This window comes from Montipora capricornis, chromosome 8 (assembly GCF_036669925.1).
Source record: "Montipora capricornis isolate CH-2021 chromosome 8, ASM3666992v2, whole genome shotgun sequence".
In the NCBI taxonomy this organism is placed as follows: Eukaryota; Metazoa; Cnidaria; class Anthozoa; order Scleractinia; family Acroporidae; genus Montipora; species Montipora capricornis.
This window is the reverse complement of record NC_090890.1, coordinates 36586242-36606241: the sequence shown is the minus strand read 5'-3', so window position 1 is coordinate 36606241 and position 20000 is coordinate 36586242. Positions and strand designations below refer to the sequence as shown.

General features: G+C 39.5%; 1 protein-coding gene and 1 long non-coding RNA gene across 2 annotated transcripts in view; one reads left to right on the top strand and one right to left on the bottom strand.

The window, feature by feature from the left end:
* LOC138058884 (uncharacterized) overlaps positions 1–6696 on the top strand; it is a 21070-nt gene extending 14374 nt beyond the window's left edge. The window contains exon 3 of the long non-coding RNA XR_011134110.1: positions 6562–6696. This is a non-coding gene — a long non-coding RNA (uncharacterized lncRNA). The remainder of the gene's footprint in view (positions 1–6561) is intronic.
* Positions 6518–20000, bottom strand: part of LOC138058880 (uncharacterized) — a 22018-nt gene continuing 8535 nt past the window's right edge. Inside the window, exons 7-12 of the mRNA XM_068904326.1 lie at positions 19241–19292; positions 18257–18310; positions 18010–18063; positions 9767–9826; positions 9044–9163; positions 6518–7842 (exon numbers count right to left, since the gene is read on the bottom strand). Of these exons, the coding sequence (XP_068760427.1) occupies positions 7325–7842; positions 9044–9163; positions 9767–9826; positions 18010–18063; positions 18257–18310; positions 19241–19292 (858 nt within the window). The 3' untranslated portion in view covers positions 6518–7324. The remainder of the gene's footprint in view (positions 7843–9043; positions 9164–9766; positions 9827–18009; positions 18064–18256; positions 18311–19240; positions 19293–20000) is intronic.

Sequence of the window (20000 nt, the reverse complement as noted above, 5' to 3'; positions counted from 1 at the left end):
ACCCGGGAATTGAGCCGCTGCTCCTTGGCTCAAATTAAAAAAAAAGGTATTATTTATGAGTAGAAATCACTTTCCCTTGTCTATAATAAGTGCAGCATAATGCGAAACACCGTTTTCTTACATGTCACGTCTTGTAAAGGTGCGGGAAATTTACAATTCAGTTTTGTAAAAAAAACGATCTGAGCGTTATAACTTTCCAACGATTTATGCAAGTGTCCTGAATATTTTGTTGGCTTGCGTTTGGTGGACATCGTCTTCTCTTGCCTTTGATTAGTGCGGCATTTATGCGAAACACCGTTTTCTTACATGTCACGTACGTCCTGTAAAGATGCAGGAAATTTACAATTCGCTATAACTTTCCAACGACTTATGCCAGTCATTGAATATTTTGTTAGCACGTGCTAGTCGTACAAGTATTATTTATTGACAAGCCAACAAAATATTCGGGACACTGGCATAAGTTGTTGGAAAGTTGTATCACTCAGACCGTGTGTTTACAAAACTGAATTATAAATTTTTTGCATGCGGTCACAAACTGTGGCCTGAACCAAATGTTGTCTCGAATTTTTACACAGAGATTAAACTAATTGTGATGTCGTCAATAAAGGATATGGGTATGGCTAACAAAGGCTACAAAAGATCACAGTACCACGGTATTTCAATCGGAAGAGCTCTCAGCTTTCACTTTCTGTTTCAGAAAGATAACTAATAAATTTGCTGTTCCACTCTAATCTATGGTTTACACTCCTTGATGCCATGTATTAACAGTAACTGTCGTAAAAGCCGTTTTGCTTAATTATTTACGGCTGCTGTACTTGTCAAAGCTGTTTCTTTCTACTAACAGATATAATTTCTGTAAAAAACAGCTTCTTTACAAATATTTAATTGACCTTAATTGTAAAAGTGTAGCAGTTTTTACATTAGAAAGCAGCTTTCTTAAAATTATTTATTTGTAAAAAAAACAGCATTTTTAAGTAAAGAAGCTGCTTTTTAAAGATTTTATACTGTAAAAAAGCAGCATTTTTACAGCATTTTACTACACGGCTCGTTTTTTTTACACAACATTTATAAGAATTGCCTTGAATGAAAAAGGCTAACTAGAGTAAATAACAAAGTGAATAGTAAAACAGCGGTCTTTTCCAGGAATTAAAAACTTTGTTAATCTACTACCAAAATGTAACATATGTATTTGGGTGCGACTTTACCCATGATGCCTTGGTAATAAAGTGGTTGAAACCCGCCATCTCACGGTGTGTTATGCTAAATGCTAGTTTACTATATTTTGGCGACGAAGACGGGATTGGATTAGCCGACGTCAGTCATCAGTGCAGGGATCTCCGGACAACACTGTGTGTGTTGTAGCTTACAGAATGACCAGCACTGGTGCAAGTGGACTTTTCGGGTGTGTGCACTGGGCGAGTTCATCGCCGAACGTGAAACATTCTGTTCCTATGTGGAAAGGATGGAAATGTTCTTCACGGCCAATAACATCGTAGAAACAACAGGAGAGGGCAGCACTCAAGCTAATCGAGTGGTGGCCGAGAGGAAACGTGCAATATTCCTCACAGAGGTGGGAGCGGAGGTATATTCAGCTCTAAGTAATTTATTGGCACCTGTGCAGCCCAAAGATACTCCGTTCACTGAGATTGTGAGTGCTTTGGAGAAACATTACAATCCAAAACCCTTAGAAATTGCACAGAGTTTCCATTTTGGCACCCGAAATCATAAGTCTGGAGAATCGATCGGGGATTATGTGCTGGCGTTAAAGACGTTGGCCATTCATTGTAATTATGTTGAGTTATTGGATAGAGCTCTACGTGACCGATTAGTCTGCGGACTCAGCAACCCGAAGATACAAAATAAACTGCTGAACACGGAGGATTTGACGTTCGCGAAGGCTTGTAGGATTGCCAAAGCTATGGAGATGGCTGAGAGAAACACCCAGGAGTTCCGGATACACCCTACGACAAGCGAGGGTTCGCAAGTGAACCAGTTGACAACAAAGGACATCAAGAACAATGAACAATGTTTTGGGGGTAAACAGTCAGGTCAGTCATGTAAATTCAAGTCTGCAAAGTGTTATCGGTGTTCTAAGATTGGTCATTTAGCATCTGTTTGTCGAAACAAAAATGAAACCAAGAAAGGGACAGTGCGCAATTTGCACAGATCTTAATCAGGTAGCCGGAGGATGAATTAGGAGTCTATTCCCTGTACTCACTTGACACAAACAGCCCCAATTCCCAAGGTTACTCGGTAGACATGGTAATCAATGGGAAATCTTGTAAAATGGTGGTAGATACTGCTGCCGACTATTCCATAATGCCACACAGTTTATATCAAGAGAAGTTTGCCGACATACCCTTAACAGCATCAAATTAAGGTAGTGCTTTGGACATACACAGGTGAACGGCTTGATGTGTCAGGTGAAATGCAGTGTGATGTTTATAAGAACAAACACTATTCACTACCAGTAGTAGTAGTAGTAGTAGTAGTAGTAGTAGTAGTAGTAGTAGTTAATTACAGCGGAAAGCCTACTCTACTCGGCAAAAATTGGCTGAGCCAAATCAAATTGGCATGGGGTGAGATTTTTAGTGTCCCCAGTGAAAACAAGGCCGGTTCCGAGAGTCAACTACAAGCTCTTCTGTCAAAATATAATGATTTGTTCAGCGACAGTTATGCAAGCGTGACGGGGTTTGAGGCACATATCACTATAAAAGGGCATGTAAAGCCAATTTTTGCAAACGCCCGTCGAGTTCCTTATGCATTGAAGGAACAAGTAGAAAAAGAGCTAATTAGACAAAGTTGAAAAATACCGGGTGATTGAGAAAACTGACCAGTCAAGTTGGGCGAGCCCAATTGTGGTAGTGCCGAAGTCCGATGACAAAGTGAAAATCTGCGGTGATTACAAAGCGACTATCAATCAGGCTGTGGAGGACGAGCCATCTGTTTTACCCACCACTCAGGATTTGCATGTTTCCCTTGTTGGTTCAAAGGTATCTACCTATCCCACGCATACGCACAGCTGAATGTTGACGAAGAAAGTCAAGAATACTTGACTATAAATACCCACAAAGGTCTGTATTCCTACAAGAAACTACCCTATGGTGTAAAATCATCCCCAAAAATATTTCAGGCTAAAATGGACAAAATCCTCCAGGGAATCGGGAAATGTGTATGTAAGCAGGATGATATATTGGTGGGAGGCAATGATTAGCAAGAGAATCGTAAAGTACTCGCAGAGGTTTTGGACAGCCTGCAGAAATACAATTTGCATCTAAAACTGTCAAAATGCGAGTTCTTAAAACCTGAAGTGGTTTACCTAGTTCTAAAAATAAACGTAGTAGGTCTCCAACCAATGGGAGAGAAAAGAAATGCAGTAAGGAAAGCACCAGCCCCTCGGAACGTAAAAGAATTAAGGTCTTTCCTAGGCATGGTACAATATTATCATTCTTTCCTGCCAGGTCTAGCCACAACATTAGCACCGTTGCTAAGCTTTTGCAAAAGAATGTTCCGTGGGATTGGACAAAGGAATGTCAAACAGCTTTCGAGGGCTGTAAGGAAAGTCTTACTAGCGATTCACTATTAGTTCACTATGACTTGAATAGGGAGTTACGGCTGGCCTGTGATGCATCAAGTTATGGCCTAGGAGCTTTACTAAGTCATGTTATGGATTATGACGGGCGGGAGAGGCCAGTAGCCTATGCCTCCCGTACCCTAACCCCCAGCGAGAGAAACTATGCACAGATAGAACAAGAAGCTCTGTCTATTGTGTATGGAGTAAAAAAAAATCATCAGTTTTTGTACGGACGAAAGTTCACGTTATAATAACCGATCACCAGCCTTTGTTAGCTATTTTGGGCCCTAAGGCTGCAATTCCCACGTTGGCAGCTGCCCGCATGCAACGATGGGCCATTGTTCTCTCTGCTTATGATTATTGTATTGAATACAGACTGAAGGTCGGAGCAACATAGTAACTGTGATGCTCTCTCCCGATTACCCCATGAAGACTCCAAGATTGGGGGCGAAAGTGAAATCTACAGTGTAAGTGCTATCGATGGGGACTTCCCAGTAACAGCCAAAGATATCGGGAAAGCCACCCGATCGGACCCGTTACAGAGTCGAGTACTTGATTTCGTCCTGTCGGGATGGCGCGAAAAATGCGATGGGGAAGAACTCAAACCCTATTTCAATCGTAGGTGGGAGCTTTCTTGTGAACAGAACTGCGTTCTTTGGGGCTCTAGGGTAATTATTCCATATGTGCTCAGAGAGAAAATGTTAAAGGTATTGCATTGGGAGCATCCTGGTATTTGTGCAATGAAGGCTATTGCCCGCACATGTGTATGATGGCACAAAATGGATGACGAAATCGAGAGAGCAGTGAAATTATGCACGGTTTGCCAGAACGTAAGAAGTTCTCCTCCTAGTGTTTCCTTAATACCGTGGAAGTGGCCGACACGTCCTTTCCAACCTATTCACCTCGATTTTTGTCAGAAGGGATCTGATCATTTCCTAATAGTGGTTGATAGCAATTCAAAATGGCTGGAGGTAAAACATGACGTCAACTACCACAGAGCGTACCGTAGATGAACTACGTCTTATATTCGCCCAGCATGGCTTGCCAGAAGAAGTGGTTTCTGATAATGGACCTCAGTTTATTTCTAACGAATTTTGCGAGTTTATGAGCAAAAACGGGTTCAAACATACTCTAGTTCCACCATACCATCCTCAATTTAATGGTGCAGCTGAGAGATCGGTAAGGGTGGTTAAGGAAGCTCTGGTGAAGCAGGCTTTAGATGGCAACAGGGCTCGGTCTCTAAAGCACAGTCTAGCTGATTTCCTTTTAAGATATCGTACAACCCCACACAGCACCACAGGTATCAGTCCAGCCGAGCTATTAGTGAAACGTCGTCTGCGCACCCGACTAAGCTCGGTAAAACCGACGTTAGCCCAAGCGATAGAGACCAAACCGGAAAAGCAGAGAGAATGTAAGGGTTTAAAATATCATAGGGAGAGGCAATTTTCTGAAAACGACACAGTTCCAGTAAGAAACACGCAATAGTGAAAAGTGGATCCTAGGAAGGGTGGTAACGGTTTGTGGACTATGTGATTAAGACGGGATATAAGACCAGGTTTGTGCATGCCGATCATTTAATTAAGGCTCAAGATAATTAAAGAACCAAATGAGACTAGTGAGGTCGAACTACTTCATCCTGAGTCATATCAGCAATCGCCCCCAGTTCTAGATAGTGATACAGTTTCTGATGATATATGCCAGCCAAACGTTAGTGCTGTTAAATCTGAGCCTAGTTTTGACCAAGGGGCTGAGGGCATGTCATCACCAGTTGTTTTGAGGCTAGAATCAAGAAACCAGTGGAACGACTTAATTTGTAGCTGAGATTACTGTTTATGTCGCAGTACTGTTGTGTTTTCTATCCCATTTGTGGGAAAAAGCGGCTTTACCCATGATGCCTAGGGAATAAAGTGGTTGAAACCCGCCATCTTGTGTGTTATGCTAAATGCTAGTTTACTACAGAAAATGCGACCAATAATCCTTTTATGTTTGCACGAATATTTGGACTCAACTGCGTGAACAATAAAAAAAAAAAAAAACCTGTAGCAAGAGGCAACCCTAATTTCAAATTGCAAATATTCTGTTTTCACCACCAGCACGAATGACCGACGGACGTCAATTAGATAATATAAATCTTCAAAATCATGTTAGAAAAGAAAGAGTCCATCGCAGGCAGGGTTACCAGCTGCAGTATACTGCTGGTACCCAGTTATAAACCTGTCCATAACTCAGACGTCTCATCAGTTTTCTGTTTCAGTATTATCTCTTTTTAAAACGGCTTCTGCTAGATTAGTGGGGAAAACGTGGCGGTATTGTATTCCCTGCGCGTTGTATGATTTTGCATTGCCGGAGCAATACCTCGTGCGGCTCTCGGTTGCAGACCAACCAGAAGCGTTGTTGTCATCCGGTCCAATCTAATTGTTCCCCCCAAGAGCATACACTTTGCTCATCTAGGGGGTTCACTTCTAAATAAATTTTACATTAATAAAGAATGCATAAGGGCCAGACAATTACGAAAATGCTGAAAAGAGGTCAAAAGTGTTAATCGCCTTTCTTGAAACGCTTACTTTCAATAAGAAATCTTTGCACTTGAAAAAACAATTCCTTGTTCTTATCTAAAGTCAAAAGAGATGAACCATTTAAAAAACTATTCAATAACGTTGAATCGGAAATATTTGACCACCTTTCGAGAAAACGAGTCGCAGCACAGGAGAGCGGGTGAGATCTTAATAATTTGGCGGGACCCGTACTCTAAATTGAGTTGATTCAGTAACCTGATGGGGCAAGTCCAAATGATAGAGATCGACAATTCTGGCATGGGTCAGTGGGCTTCCGATCTGTACTGAAATGGCAGTGTGGAGGAAAGCTTTTCATGTAAAGCGGTGACTCTGATAGGCTTAAAAATTGTTCCGCGCGTGGATGATGTGTTGGCCACACCGGGTTCACTTGATGTTATAACTTGTTTATTTTTTGTTTTTTTTTTTACACAGCGACCATGTGATGAGGATTCCCGAGCGAAAATCTCTACCTCTACCGTGCAAAGTGTCTTTTTGTATGAGCCGGACTACATAACACATTTATTTGAATTACTGTGGAATGAAAAATAAATAAAAGAGCTCTTCACAGCCCGAGTTACATATCTTCAGTTGACGTACATCACGAAAATGCATGTGAACTTTGGGTATCCACCGTTAGTTCCATTTGCCCAAATATATCTTCACAAGCAAGTTAGGTATTCGGAAAGGATTCAGAGCAAGCGATTTTATTAGAAGGAAGATAATGTTTGGGACAGGAATGCGACAGATGTGTCCAGACAGTCTAAGGTTGAGTCGGATGATTCGCATGTACCAAACTTCATCTGTTGGCATTGATGTGCTGGCGGACCTGTGGTTTTCAAAATGTGTTTTACATTTAAATTTTAGAATATTTGCAATCAACGTAACTACCCAGTGAGCGTTAAAAAAGCAACTTGACCAGTGCGGGAAATGAAGCACGCAAAATTAAAATAACTTTTTTTTTATCGGTTCCTGTTCTTGTCTTCTTTGGTTTCTACATTACAAAGATCAGACCACTAGCTTGATCCAACGTATACCGTCTACGGTTGCTCGCCGTGTGCATTTCTAAGGTATCCGCTATATCCATATATTCTCAAACTTGGCCGTCCCCGCATAGCGAGGAACGTTCAAAAAATGCACTCATCTTTTGACTTTGGGCCGCGTGTGTTTCCAGCAGCAGCAGTAAGAAATATTCGCGTTACACTGTTGATATCTGAGTCGCACTGCTAACCGTGCTCACACTTCTCACCAAGCCTGGTCTTTCTGTGATCTCGTTATCATTGCCGCTGACCAAATCAATCTTGGATCGATGTGGGAAGAGGTTGAGTACCCTTGCTTTCCAATGGGGTCGTTCCAAGAGGCTGGTGCAGTCGATAAAGTTAAAGTTGCGAATTTCTCGAGGTAGATTATTATGATCCACATCATCGATTTTGATGATGACCAAACAGTTGTCCCGCCTTTCTACCATCCGATGAATGGCTAGTCTCATCTCGAAATCGCCAAACGGGGTTGCCAAGAAATGTTTTGAAAATAAGACCAGGACTTTTTGACTGCTATTAACACATCTCGCCATTTCTTCTACGAACGGTATACCGGGTTGAAAGTCTTTGTAATGTACGCAGCACTTAATATGATGTTCTTCCAGAAGATTAAGAATCCTCCTCATCCATCTCCAGTCATGGGAGCTGAATACAATGAACGCGGCGTACTCATAACCTAGTGACACAAAATTTGAAGTGAAACATGTGTGGGCGCTAATATGTTGGGGTAAATGTCAGTCTGCTGCAAGTCGCGAAACCGTAAAAGCTCAATTACCCTCGCTAATTATCCACTTTTGTGAACTTGCTCGTTATCTGTTGCTAACCAGAAAGCAATAAACTTCAATTTTTGTGTCCACTGCGCTTTCACAGCTACACACTAGGGCAAAATGAGGAAGAGTTTGTTCACTGATCTTAGGGAAACAACAACCCGCTTCTTCGTGAAGGATTGCTTGTTTTGCACTTGCTAAAGCTATAAGCTGACCCGCCTTCAATGAATGAATAAACAAGTAAACAAAGAAAATATCGCTGCTCTCCTCAAACAACGCACTCTAAGTATTTGGGGGTGGGAATGGGACCCTCATTCCCACTTGCTTTCATTTTTTTTTGCTCCACAGACCCTAATGCTCTGAAACCATATTTGCACATTTAAGTTAATCCATTAAAAACAATAATCATTCTGTACCTCCCAGAATTGTAGTTAATTAAGAGTTTTCTAATTTGTTCATTTGATAAATACGAGGATAAGAGAAAGAACAAAAGGCTTTACCATTGTCCATTGAATGGAAAAAGAAAAAGATGGAACTTGTGGAGTCATGCAGCAGCTCTCGTAAGGTATAATGTGAATGGTTCCACACCGAAGCTAAAACCAAAACACTAAACAATAATGACTTAGACTTAAAAACAATATAGGCTGCTTACAATTATACCAAGCAATAGCAGGTTACGAGAGCTGCTACATTACTGAGTTTCTGCACTTCTCTTTCACTGAGGGAACCCGGGTCCCGGGATGTCCTGCACAAGGTGTTCGTCAAGGGAAGCTTAGATCTCTACTAATTCCTTGGATCAATCCTTTTCCGAGTAAATTTATTTTTCGTAACAGGTTTTTCCGGCGAAAAGTTTCATATTTCCCTAGACGCTGTGCTGAATCTCCCAAAGGAGGCGTTCTACAAATAAATCTACTCGGGAAAGGGTTGACTCCTCGGCCATGTATGGGACATAGAGGCTCCCCTTCTCCTGCCTGCATTGAAAGATTCTTTTGCACGTTTGATATACTTTGAGTTCTCTTGGTGCAAGGTTGGTTAAGTAATTGATAAAGCGAAGTTAGAGTTCAATTTTATCTTTTATCGCTAAACGAATCGGCAACGATGATACTCAACCTTCAGGTGCCACTGGTTTAGGGCTTGGTTTCTTGCAGATATCGATTCTGTTGCATGTGTAAATACACAAAACTAAACCAATAAGGGCTCCAATCGATATTGCCACAGCTTTGATGATGCCTAGAGATGCAAAAATGATGTTGATAGTTGACATTAGAGAACTAATTCTTTTTAAGTTGAGTACCAAGACTAAAAAGCTCGATTGCAAATGGCAAGCCCGCGGGTGACTTGAATAGGCAAATAGGGGGGATCAAATAATTGCCCGGCCCAAGACCTTCAACATTCACTTGGAAGCTCTAACACCATGCATGTGTCACACTGCCTCACTATTTGCTTTTACCCGAAAGCGTTATTTTCTGTGGTTGGCACTAAAAATCAAGAAAGTGGGAAATACTTAATTATTGCCTTATTCTAGCCAAATATCATAATTTTATTTATTTTTATTTGATAGTAATAATAATAATAATAATAATAATAATAATAATAATAATAATAATGATAATAATAATAACATGAATAATAATTTATTATCATTAGTCTGATAATGGAACTAAAGTTTCTATCATTGCCGTGACTATATCTGTGGTGAATAATAATAACAATAACACAGTAATAATAACAATAATAATACCACATCCAACACATTAACTGACAACCAATCAGAGGGTGAAAAACGCAATATCCGAGGTTGAACTTCAATGATAACGACTTGACTAAACTTACCGGGGATGGGATCAGCTGTTAAAGTACGTAAAGGGCTTGTTGTTGTCATATTTTGAGCGGCTATCAAAGACAGATAAGAAAATAAAGATTTCAAATAATAATAATAATAATAATAATAATATGAATAATAATAATAATAATAATAATAATAATAATAATAATAGTGATAGTAATAATAACTATAACGATAACGATAATGATAATGATAATGATAATGATAATAATAACGATAATAATAATAATAATAATAACATGAATAATAATTTATTATTATTATTAGTGTGATCATGGGACTAAAGTTTCCAGCATTGCCGTGACTGTATCTTCCCTGAATAATAATAATAACCCATGCAACACATTCACTGACAACCAATCAGAAGGCGAAAAACGCAATATCCGAGGTTAAAATTTATTGACAACGACCGGACTAAACTTACCGGTGATGGGATCAGCTGTTAAAGTACGTGGTGGGCTTGTCGTTGTCATATTTTTAGCGATTATCAAACACAGATAAGAAAATAAAGATCTCAAATAATAATAATAATAATAATAATAATAATAATAATAATAATAATAATAATAATAATAATAATAATAATAATTGCTCACTGGATTGCTCACTAATGAGGCTATCCCTGGAGAATTGCTACACTCAGTAGATTCTACAAACAGAGGTGTCCAGCTTCTTTGTGTGATCAAAAGAGGAGTGACAAGGGTTTTGTTTAAAATGAAACTTTTGAAAAGCTGCATATATTATTATCCTGACTCCAATGCAAGTTTCAACTACCTGGTGCTTTTGATCCTTCTGAGCGGAGATGTTCACCCTTTACCCGGCCCTGATTCTTCAAGTGGTCAGAAAATTCCTGTAAGATCTACCATTCGACCTGCTCATGTATCAAATTAACGACTGAACAATGCTCCTCATTCCATTCCCGTACAGCAGAAAGCAATAACCTTTTCTTATTGAACACCATGTTTGCAACAAAATCTGACGAGCATAGATAGTCATTTGTATCTAATCTCGGTTACAAACGGAGACTTGACTACATCGTGGGAGAGTGGTACATTAAACGGGCGACTAAAAATTGCAGGGCGTATCCCAAGCAGCTAGAGCGAAATATTTGAATCTGACCACCACGTCGTAGTGATGCACGCCCTTTTTCGGACAAAAAGACGAGCCGAACAGATCTTTTCCAAGAAAACACCGTCAAATGACAGCCAGGACGTAAGATCTGAGAGATGATCCAAATATTTGAGCCAGATACAGTGTTAAACTGAATCAATCGATTGCGCCTGGACCAAAATCAGAACAAATTGATGAGAGCCTAGAGGCGTTTATTGCTGATGCGATAGAACAGGCCTCTAGAGAAACCATCCCCTCTAGAATACACCATACTCACGAAAAGCCATGGGCGAACCAGGAATACCAGGACCTGTTGCTGAAACGCCGCGAGGAAAAGCATCCAACCAAACGGATGTCGCTAACGAAGGAAGTTAAGAAACTGCGTGCAAAGCTCAAGAATGCGTACTTTAAAACTCAGTCAGACGAGGTCAATTTAGCAAGTGAACAACGTAAAGCAGAAGGGGAGTTCAGACTGATGAAGCAGCACACATCGCTCGAAAGATCAAATAAGCCTCTGATATCTCCGTCAAAACTAGAGGAACACTTCTCTAACATTTTGGCCCCTGTAGCTATGACCCGCAACCAGAACTGGAACGACCAGAAGATCACTCCTACATTTTATCACCTGAAGACCTTCCCGTCATTGACACATCAGTACCAGACCGCTCGGAGATTGAGACGGGGGTAAAAAAGCTTAAGAATGGCAAATGTAGAGGAACAGATAGACTGTACGCTGAGCATCTCAAATACGCGACATCGGAAAGACTACTGAAGTATTTATTGATCCTGATAACGCTAGTATGGACATACCTCCATGTACCATTGAGATACATTTATTGATTATTTAAAGCAATTTTGAATAATGTAGTTGTAGTCGTCGTATAATTTGTAGTAATTAATAAAGTTTTTATAATTAATTTGGTAATTAATTAAGTTTTTATAGTTGCGACTGATGAGTTTACCGTGTCTAAATAAAGTTATCCTATCCTATCCTATCCTATCCTAGATGGCTTACGGCCAGCATGACATGTCTTTACAAACGAGGCATCCGCTCGTGTGCAGAAAACCACAGAGGCTTGAGTATCATTGCAACAATGTCTAAAGTTGTGTCAGCAATAATGGTCGAGAGAGCTCGCGAGGCCTATGAGTTCATACTCCTGCCAACTCAATACAGTTTCCGGTCCAATAGATCAACCACTGATGCTATCTTCATCCTGCGCCAAGTGCTCGAAACATCTAGTAAAACAAGAACACCACTGTTTGCCGCATTTGTAGACCTTAAGGCTGCGTACGACTTGCCATTCGCAATTCGCCTCAAGTGTCCACAAATTGTAGCAGTCCTGAGTGCCCTATACACTGGCACAAAAGCATGCATCAAAGGAACAAATCGGATGTTTGACACCCTTGTGGGATGTCGGCAAGGCACTCTGGAGTCTCCATCCATTTTCAATATCTCCCTGGGCTTTGTTATCAGAGTTGCACACCATGAGATAGCGGAAATGTATCCAGACACAGGCTTCAAGTAAGAAAGCACGAGCGTCTGGGGCAAATCGCATTACTGAGATTCCTTTCGCGGATGATCAAGCCACATTCGCTGAATCCATCGAGGAATTGCAGAACATCCTCCAAGTGTATGATGCCACCACCTACATCCGTTTTGGGTTACAAATCTCATACGTAAAGACGGAAACAATGGCCTTCAATGTTGACGAACATGTGAAATGCCAACTGAGCATCATCCCTCAGGGTGGTAGAGATATTAAGAATGTTCGTACCTTTAAATACCTTGGATACTCCATTAGTACGTAATTGCAACACTGAATCATCTTGTTTCCTCTACACTAGAATTGGTGCCGCATTCATGAAATGGAACGAATTCGAACTAAAGCATGTTCTAACCGACCACCGTATCCTTTTACAAACCCGGGTCAAGTTCCTAGTGCCATGTGTTCGATCCCGCCTTTTGTATAGCGTTTAAGCGTGGCAGATGTCTGCCAGTGATGTCAATAAAATAGAGATAAAAAAATCTGGCATGGGTTCCTAAGAAAAATGATCAAGGGTGGTTATAAGCGGAAGAACACACCTGGTTCCCAAAATGTTAATGTTGAAGGAAAAGTGGACTGGAGTTACAACATGTCCAATGCTGACTTGCGCTAAAAAACGAAGACTCAATCTATAGCGCTAACTTGCTACGAGTAGCAACTGAAATACCTTGGCCGCATCTGCAGGATGGAAAATGATCAGCTACAAAAGCAGCTTTTGTTTAACACTAACTCACCCAAGTGAACGAAGTTTGAAAACCTACTGGGCTTAGATGCCCAGCAGTTGAGAAGGACCATGATGGCTAAATCAGACTTTATGCAATTGTTAGGAGGAACACTGACAGAAGCACCCCAGAGAGTTGATAACTTGAGCGGGGGAAAATGATAATGATGATGATGTACGCTATGATAATATAGGTCGTACAACACAAAATCATCATCGCTCACGCGTGAGCCTTGGAACATTATACCAGTAAAGCGTGTCTGCAATGACAGCGGCAAAGTCGGAAGCATCGCCATGTGTCTACGCCTATCTCATCTTAATGTTAGATTAGCTGGCAATAAAGCAATGACAATCAAGGATTTCACGGTTGACAATAATATCGATGTCCTGGCTTTGACTGAAACTTGGTTTCATAACGATGACTCTGATATGGTCGATATGGGTACCCCTTGTGCTACAGGTTATAGATTTCCTCATAACCCCAGGACTCAGGAGAGGGGTGGGGGTGTTAGACTGCTCTTTAAGGATAGTCTTCGGGTAAACGGGATCATCTGTGAGCAATATAAGACCTTTAACACTGGATGAAAAAACGGATTTACACCAAATTTGCACAACGCAAATACAATGCAAACATATATTTACTCTAGAGCAAACCTGTAGCAAACATGGTAAATGCCACATTTGCTACCATATTTGCACACCAGTGTGAATATAGAAGCAACTGTTTGCATTATATTTGCGCTGTGCAAATTTGGTGTAAATACATTTTTTCGTCCAGTGTGAGCTCATGTTTTATGAGGAGTTCTCACCGCTACTTGAGAAGACCCTAGATAGCGAAACATCCAGGCCCGATCATCTTCATTGGGGACTTCAATTTTCATGTCGATGATGTTAATGACTATCAGACGAAACGTTTTGCTAATATGCTTGGAGCCCTTGATCTCAAACAGCATGTTAATGGCATTACACATAAGGACGGTCACACCCTTGACCTTGTAATCACAGATCTGAGTACTCAATCGTGAGAAAAATATCGATTCGTGATCCTGCGATCTCTGATGACTAAGCAATTCATTGTGATTTGAACTTACGGGAACTTGCGTATGCCAAGAAAATGGTTCAATTCCGGTAATTACGATCCATTAATCTAAATTGTTTCTTTTAGGACATTCTTGCCTCTCCATAGTGTTTTTCTGTCATTGCATGCACCTCTGAAGTCAAAGTGTGTGGCCATTAGACCATCCGCTACAAGGTACACACCGGAAGTGGCGGAACAGAAAGGCAAGAGGCGAGGTCTGGAACGGAAATGGTTAAAAACGGTTTTGGAAGTAGACCGGGAGAATTATGTGTACCAGTGCAGAGTAGTCACTAACTTAATCGACAATCTGAAGCCTTCGTATTATACATCAATTATTCGGGAAAATGCTAGTGATCAGAAGCTACTCTTCGAGACTGTTAACAAGTTACTTCATAAGAACACAGCGTGGCGTTATCCTTCTGCACAGGACAATGATATATTGGCAAACCGTTTTGCTGAGATGAGACATGCTCTGTCCTACTCCATGATTTTAGAGTAGTCTCTCTGGAGGGCGTGAGGGGCTTTGCCTCTAAATCGTCATGCAAATCCTGTAATCTTTACTCACTTCCAGCCTTCGTTGTGAAGGGATGTTTGGACACACTTCTCCCCGTAATAACCAGGATTGTCAATCTACCCAGTACTAACGAAGGGAGCTATGCCTGAGTCTTTTAAGTTGGCTGAATTGCTTACCTCGCTGAAGAAGCCTGATGCTGACTAAGAGTTTTCGCCCGATATCCAATCTGCCGATGGTCTCAAAAGTTGTTGAAAAAGCTGCCGCTGACCAATTTACTCGTCATGTTTTGACCAACATCTAGATGAGCCTTTCTAGTCAGCATATAAAGCTTTCCACTCAACTGAAACAGCTTTAGTCAAGGTTAAAAGTGACATCCTGTGCGCCATTGACAGTAGGCACTCTGTAATCCTCCTGCTACTCGGCCTATCAGCTGCCTTTGATACCGTAGCGCACTCGATCCTGCTCTCTAGACTGTCCACCATTTTTGGAATCAGGAGTACATTGTTGGCTTAGTTTCGGTCCTATCGTACATCTCGCAAGCGGTATGTTTGTGTTGAAGGTTGCAAGTCTTTACCTCGTAGTCTGGATCGGGGCGTACCTCAGGGTTCCGTCCTGGGAACGTTACTCTATTTGGCATACACATCCCCCATTAGCAAGATAATCAGACGTCGTTACCTCCAATAACATCTCTACGCGGATGACTCACAGTTGTATGTCTCCTTCAAGACAGGATCGTTCGATCATCTTTACTTGGCTAAATCCAAAGTTGAGCTCTGCGTAAGAGACATCGATACTTGGATGTTGTACAATGGCCTAAAACTCAATCAAGATAAATCTGAGCTGCTTGTTTTTCACCTCGAAGTTCCGTGTGGCACCTGAGCTGGACTCTGTCGCAGTTGCTGATGAATTGATTACACCGGAGCCCAGTGCAAGAAATCTGAGGGTAATCTTAGATACAGATTTGTCCTTGAATGATCATATTTCAAAATACAAATATTAGCAAAATCAGAAAATTCCTAACAAAGGAATTTATGGAAATCTTAACACATGCATTTAGCTCAAAACTGGACCACCGTAATTCGTTATTATACGGACCGTCTGCCTATCAGTTGAATAAGTTACAGCTGACACAGAATACTGCTCTTCGCGTCGTTTCTTTCGTTAGAAAATATAATCACATTACACCTGTTTTTCAAAGTCTCCATTGGTTACGGGTTTAATATTTAATTATTTATCAGATTTTACTCTTAGTCTACAAAGCACTAAATGGCATGGCACCCTCTTATTTAAGTGTTATGTTACGCTATAGAACGTCTACACGGACGCTTAGGTCTACTTCGCAGAACTTTCTTGCAGTGAGTCGAACTTGCACCAAGTGGTATGGTGATTGCGCGTTTTCAGTCGCCGGCCCGAAACTGTAGAACTAGCTTCCATTGAACATAAGACAATCCAGTGTCGTGGGCAGTTCTAAGAAGGAGCTAAAAACTCATTTATGTAAGTTGACTTATGATGTTTAGGTTTTTTGTTTAGGGTTGGTTGGGAGTACTTGATATATGTAACTTTTAAGAAATAGGTTTTTATATTAAGCATATAAATATTGTAAAGCGCCTAGGGCAAGAAGTGTTTAGGGGCTATAGGAATAAATATTATTATTATTATGATGATGATGATGATGATTATTATTATTGTATTAATTTATTATTATTATTAGTCTGATGATAAGACTAAAGTTTCCAGCATTGCCATGACTATATCTGTCGTGAATGATAATGATGATGATAATAATAATAATAATAATAATAATAATAATAATAATAATAATAATAATAATAATAATAATAATAATCCCCGCAGCCATGCATACATTGCTGTTTTTCGATAGATTTTACAGTTTGTAATGGTCCTGAACACTATAGTACTTTGATATAAGTTACTGTACTGTATTGTTTCCTCATCCTAACACCCTTTCCCTTTATATTAAGAACACTTACTTATCAGGCTTAATTTGTTCTTATTTATATGGTGCTCTATTGGCCAAAGTTCAGCCTGATGTCCTTAATCCACTTGTTCTTATATGCGGATGTTTAATGCAGACAAAAATTGCCTACATGTACTATAGTACCGTACAGGAGTGAATATTCCCCAGAAAAATGCTGCCTGTACTCACAGTAAAAATGCGACACCCAAAAGAATTTAAGAAGAAAGATGAATAGAGAAGGTTAAATAACTGGAAAGAGAAAGCAATGCAGGGACAATACCTTCGGGAAATGGATAGGATAGATAGAAATAATACCTGATTGTGATTGAGGAAAGTGATCTGAAAGGACACACAGAGGCAGCTCTCAGTAACAAGCATTGAGAACTAATTACACAAAGTTCCAGACGTAGATAACAGTGTCGAATCGCCGGCCCATTTGTAGAATGTGTGGTACCAAAAACCAGACGGTTTCGCATATTGTGAGTGAGTCACGGTGTAGCAACGTGGCTCAAAAAATAAAAACAAGAAGGCACGACAATGTAGCTAGATATGTGCATTGGCAACGTGACAAGTACACTCCTCACCGTCGCTCCTACGAGCGCAAGCCAGAAGGTGTCATTGAGTATATTGAATATAAGATCTTGGCGAATTGTTCAATTCAATGTGATTTGATGTATGAAGCTCGTAGACCAGACATTGTAGTCGTTGACAAAACGAGTAGAGAGACAAAGATCATAGACGTAGCTATACCTGGGGACGTATGAGTAAGCGATAAAGAATTTGAAAAGAAGGATGAGAAGTACAAGCCGGTAAAAGAAATAGCGTAAATATTAGCGATGAAGAAGGTTACTGTAACTGTCATACCAGTAGTTGTAGGGGCATTGGGGGTGATGGAAACCGGATTTGAGTAGTTTGTTGAAGATATTGGGATTGCAATGAGGATAGAACATGCTCAGAAACTAACCTTATTAAGGACAGCGAGAATTTTGAGACTGGTGGCTCCATGTTGAGCACCCTGGAAGAAGACCCTGTGAGACCCGTCTAACTGCGTCTAACCCGTCTTGTTCTCTCTCACCGAAGTAAATGGAGTAATGAACATCAACACTAAGCTTTTAGAAGTAAAACATAATGAGGATAATAATAATAATAATAATATTAAATAAAAAATAAGTAATATATAATAATAATATATTTTCTTTAAATCATATGTTGACTCCGGATCTCGCCCAATTGTGATCATTGTCTAGGGTTGAAAAATTAACGATAACTACGAGACTAAACTTACTTGACGTGGTATCAACTGCACCTGGTAGACTTGGCGTTGTCATATGTTTGGAGGCTATCAAAGACATATAAAGAAGTAAAGATTTGACATCATCATCATCATAATTGTAATATTATTGTTATTATTATTATTATTATTATATTGAATAAATAATAGTAATAATGATAATAATTTTTTTTTTGAAAAAACGGTTGAGTCCGGATCTTGCCCAATAACATCAATGATAAGTACGAGACTTTACACTTACCAGACGTGGGATGCGTTGCATTTGTTGCGGATGGCGTTGTCATTTTTCTTGGGGCTATCAAAGTCAAAAGAAATTATTCTTATTATTATTATTACTATTATTATTATTGTTTTAATTACTATTATTATTATCTTGTTTTCGCACATTAGATTTCCAATGGATCTTCAGTACTCCAGGAAGCTTGGTGACAACAAGTCTCCTCAAACTTCTAGGACCTTCCTAAGAATCCTTGTCGTGTTCAGAATCACACTTTTCTGAAGCTCGTCTATCTTTGTGTCTATACCACTATTCTTTAGTCTCCTCTTTAAATCCTTTGGAACTGTTCCAAATGTTCCGATTACAATAGGAATTACCATTGTTTTCATTTTCCATAACTTCCTCAATTCTCTTGCTAGATCCTGGTATTTTACTATCTTCTCGACTTCTTTCTCCTCAATACGGCTATCATATGGTATTGCAAAGTCTATTATTATTATTATTATTATTATTATTATTATTATTATTATTATTATTATTATTATTATTATTATTATTAAAGAGAGTCAAGTAGTGAAGTTGTACCACTAAGCAATCATCATCACACTAAAATTGCCGCGCGTTCAGAGATCGTTTTCACGATAAAATTCAAAATTAATGACGAATGGATTGACGCTTAATTATATTGGTAGCGAAGAGCTTGTTTTCTTGGACGCATTTTGTGATCATATTAATTCAGACTTATTGTTGATAAATGAAATGATTTTCCCTCCATAATTAATGGTAGCCTTGTTACACTTGGGATTGGGTCGAAATTCAAAGGTCATTCATGCGAGCTGAAACGTATTAAATAACTCGTTTAAAACTGAGTCAGGTCTCTGGAAGTGACTGTGTGAATGTTGTACGCTTGCTCGTTGCTCTATGTTTCGAGATCGAATGTATTGATCGAAAGGAGTTTCCAAACTCTACCCGTCTCAACTGCAAGGCAACCGTGATTTATTTACTTACCGTAAACCATATAAAGCTCCCGCACGCTGCTATTGTAAGGAAGGCTGTGAATCTAGGAGTACAGAAAGGAAACAACAAAAAAATCAATTAACAATTAATTGATTGATATTGGAAGTCAATAAAAATCAATGCCTAAAAGTTGAGTGGGTATGGATTTTTATCGATTATCATTGATTACTATTGATTAATATTGAGTTTATTGATTATGAAATTTTTTAAAGTTATTTTCAATAAAACGCGCCATGTGAATTAACAAACCATTAACAAAACTTTACTGCTACGTATGTCTTTATTGCTACGTATGCCTTTATATTATCACAAATTAAATGTTTCAAATTTGTATCATTTTTACTACAGTTTACTATTAAAAGCATACTAATTACTAAAACGTATTACTGATCAGTTATTGATTATCTATAAAAATCAATAATAATCAATAGCAATTAAGACTATTTGGTGAGTGAGTATCGATTTTTATTGATTGAACCAATCAATGATAGTCAATCGATTATTATTGATTACTATCCATCATATTGATTGCAATTAATAATTGATTTTCATTGAACTTTAAGATCGACGTTAGACGTCGGCGAAAACATCACGTCAAAATATATATTGTATTTGGCGATTGTTCCATCTCACACGTGGACGAAGTATCCTAAATTAAAGTAAATTGTTTGTTGACAAAAATGTTGACGTGAAGTCGAATAGCACAGTTTTTCCCGCTCTCTGAATTCTGATTGATCAATATTTAAATTTC